Below are 263 nucleotides of genomic sequence, written 5' to 3'. Positions count from 1 at the left end.
TGGGCCTCAGGGCCCCCCACACCCCCCGCCCCGTCGGAAGGACGCCAGCCCCCACCTGCCCCTGCCAGTCGGACGTGTTGACGAGGATGATGTGTTCGGGGAGCTGGTCGTCCGAGACGAGGATGTGGTTCAGCTGGTCGTACACGGTCTTCCTGGGGATCTGCAGACGTGGGGTGTCCACAGACGAGCGGCGTCCACACCAGGGGGCGGGCGTGGTGCCCCTGCCCATGCCCCAGAGTGGCCGCCTGCGCCCGGCAGGGCTC

General features: G+C 70.7%; 1 protein-coding gene across 1 annotated transcript in view; it reads right to left on the bottom strand.

Annotated features, from left to right (window-relative positions):
* The window catches only part of PACS2 (phosphofurin acidic cluster sorting protein 2), a 52,962-nt gene that overhangs the window by 12,226 nt on the left and 40,473 nt on the right, over nt 1-263 (bottom strand). The window contains exon 15 of the mRNA XM_025042133.1: nt 23-160. Within this exon, the coding sequence (XP_024897901.1) occupies nt 23-160 (138 nt within the window). The remainder of the gene's footprint in view (nt 1-22; nt 161-263) is intronic.

The sequence above is a fragment of the Pteropus alecto genome, unplaced genomic scaffold (genome assembly GCF_000325575.1).
Source record: "Pteropus alecto unplaced genomic scaffold, ASM32557v1 scaffold8, whole genome shotgun sequence".
In the NCBI taxonomy this organism is placed as follows: domain Eukaryota; kingdom Metazoa; phylum Chordata; class Mammalia; order Chiroptera; family Pteropodidae; genus Pteropus; species Pteropus alecto.
This window is presented reverse-complemented; position numbering and strand designations above follow the sequence as displayed.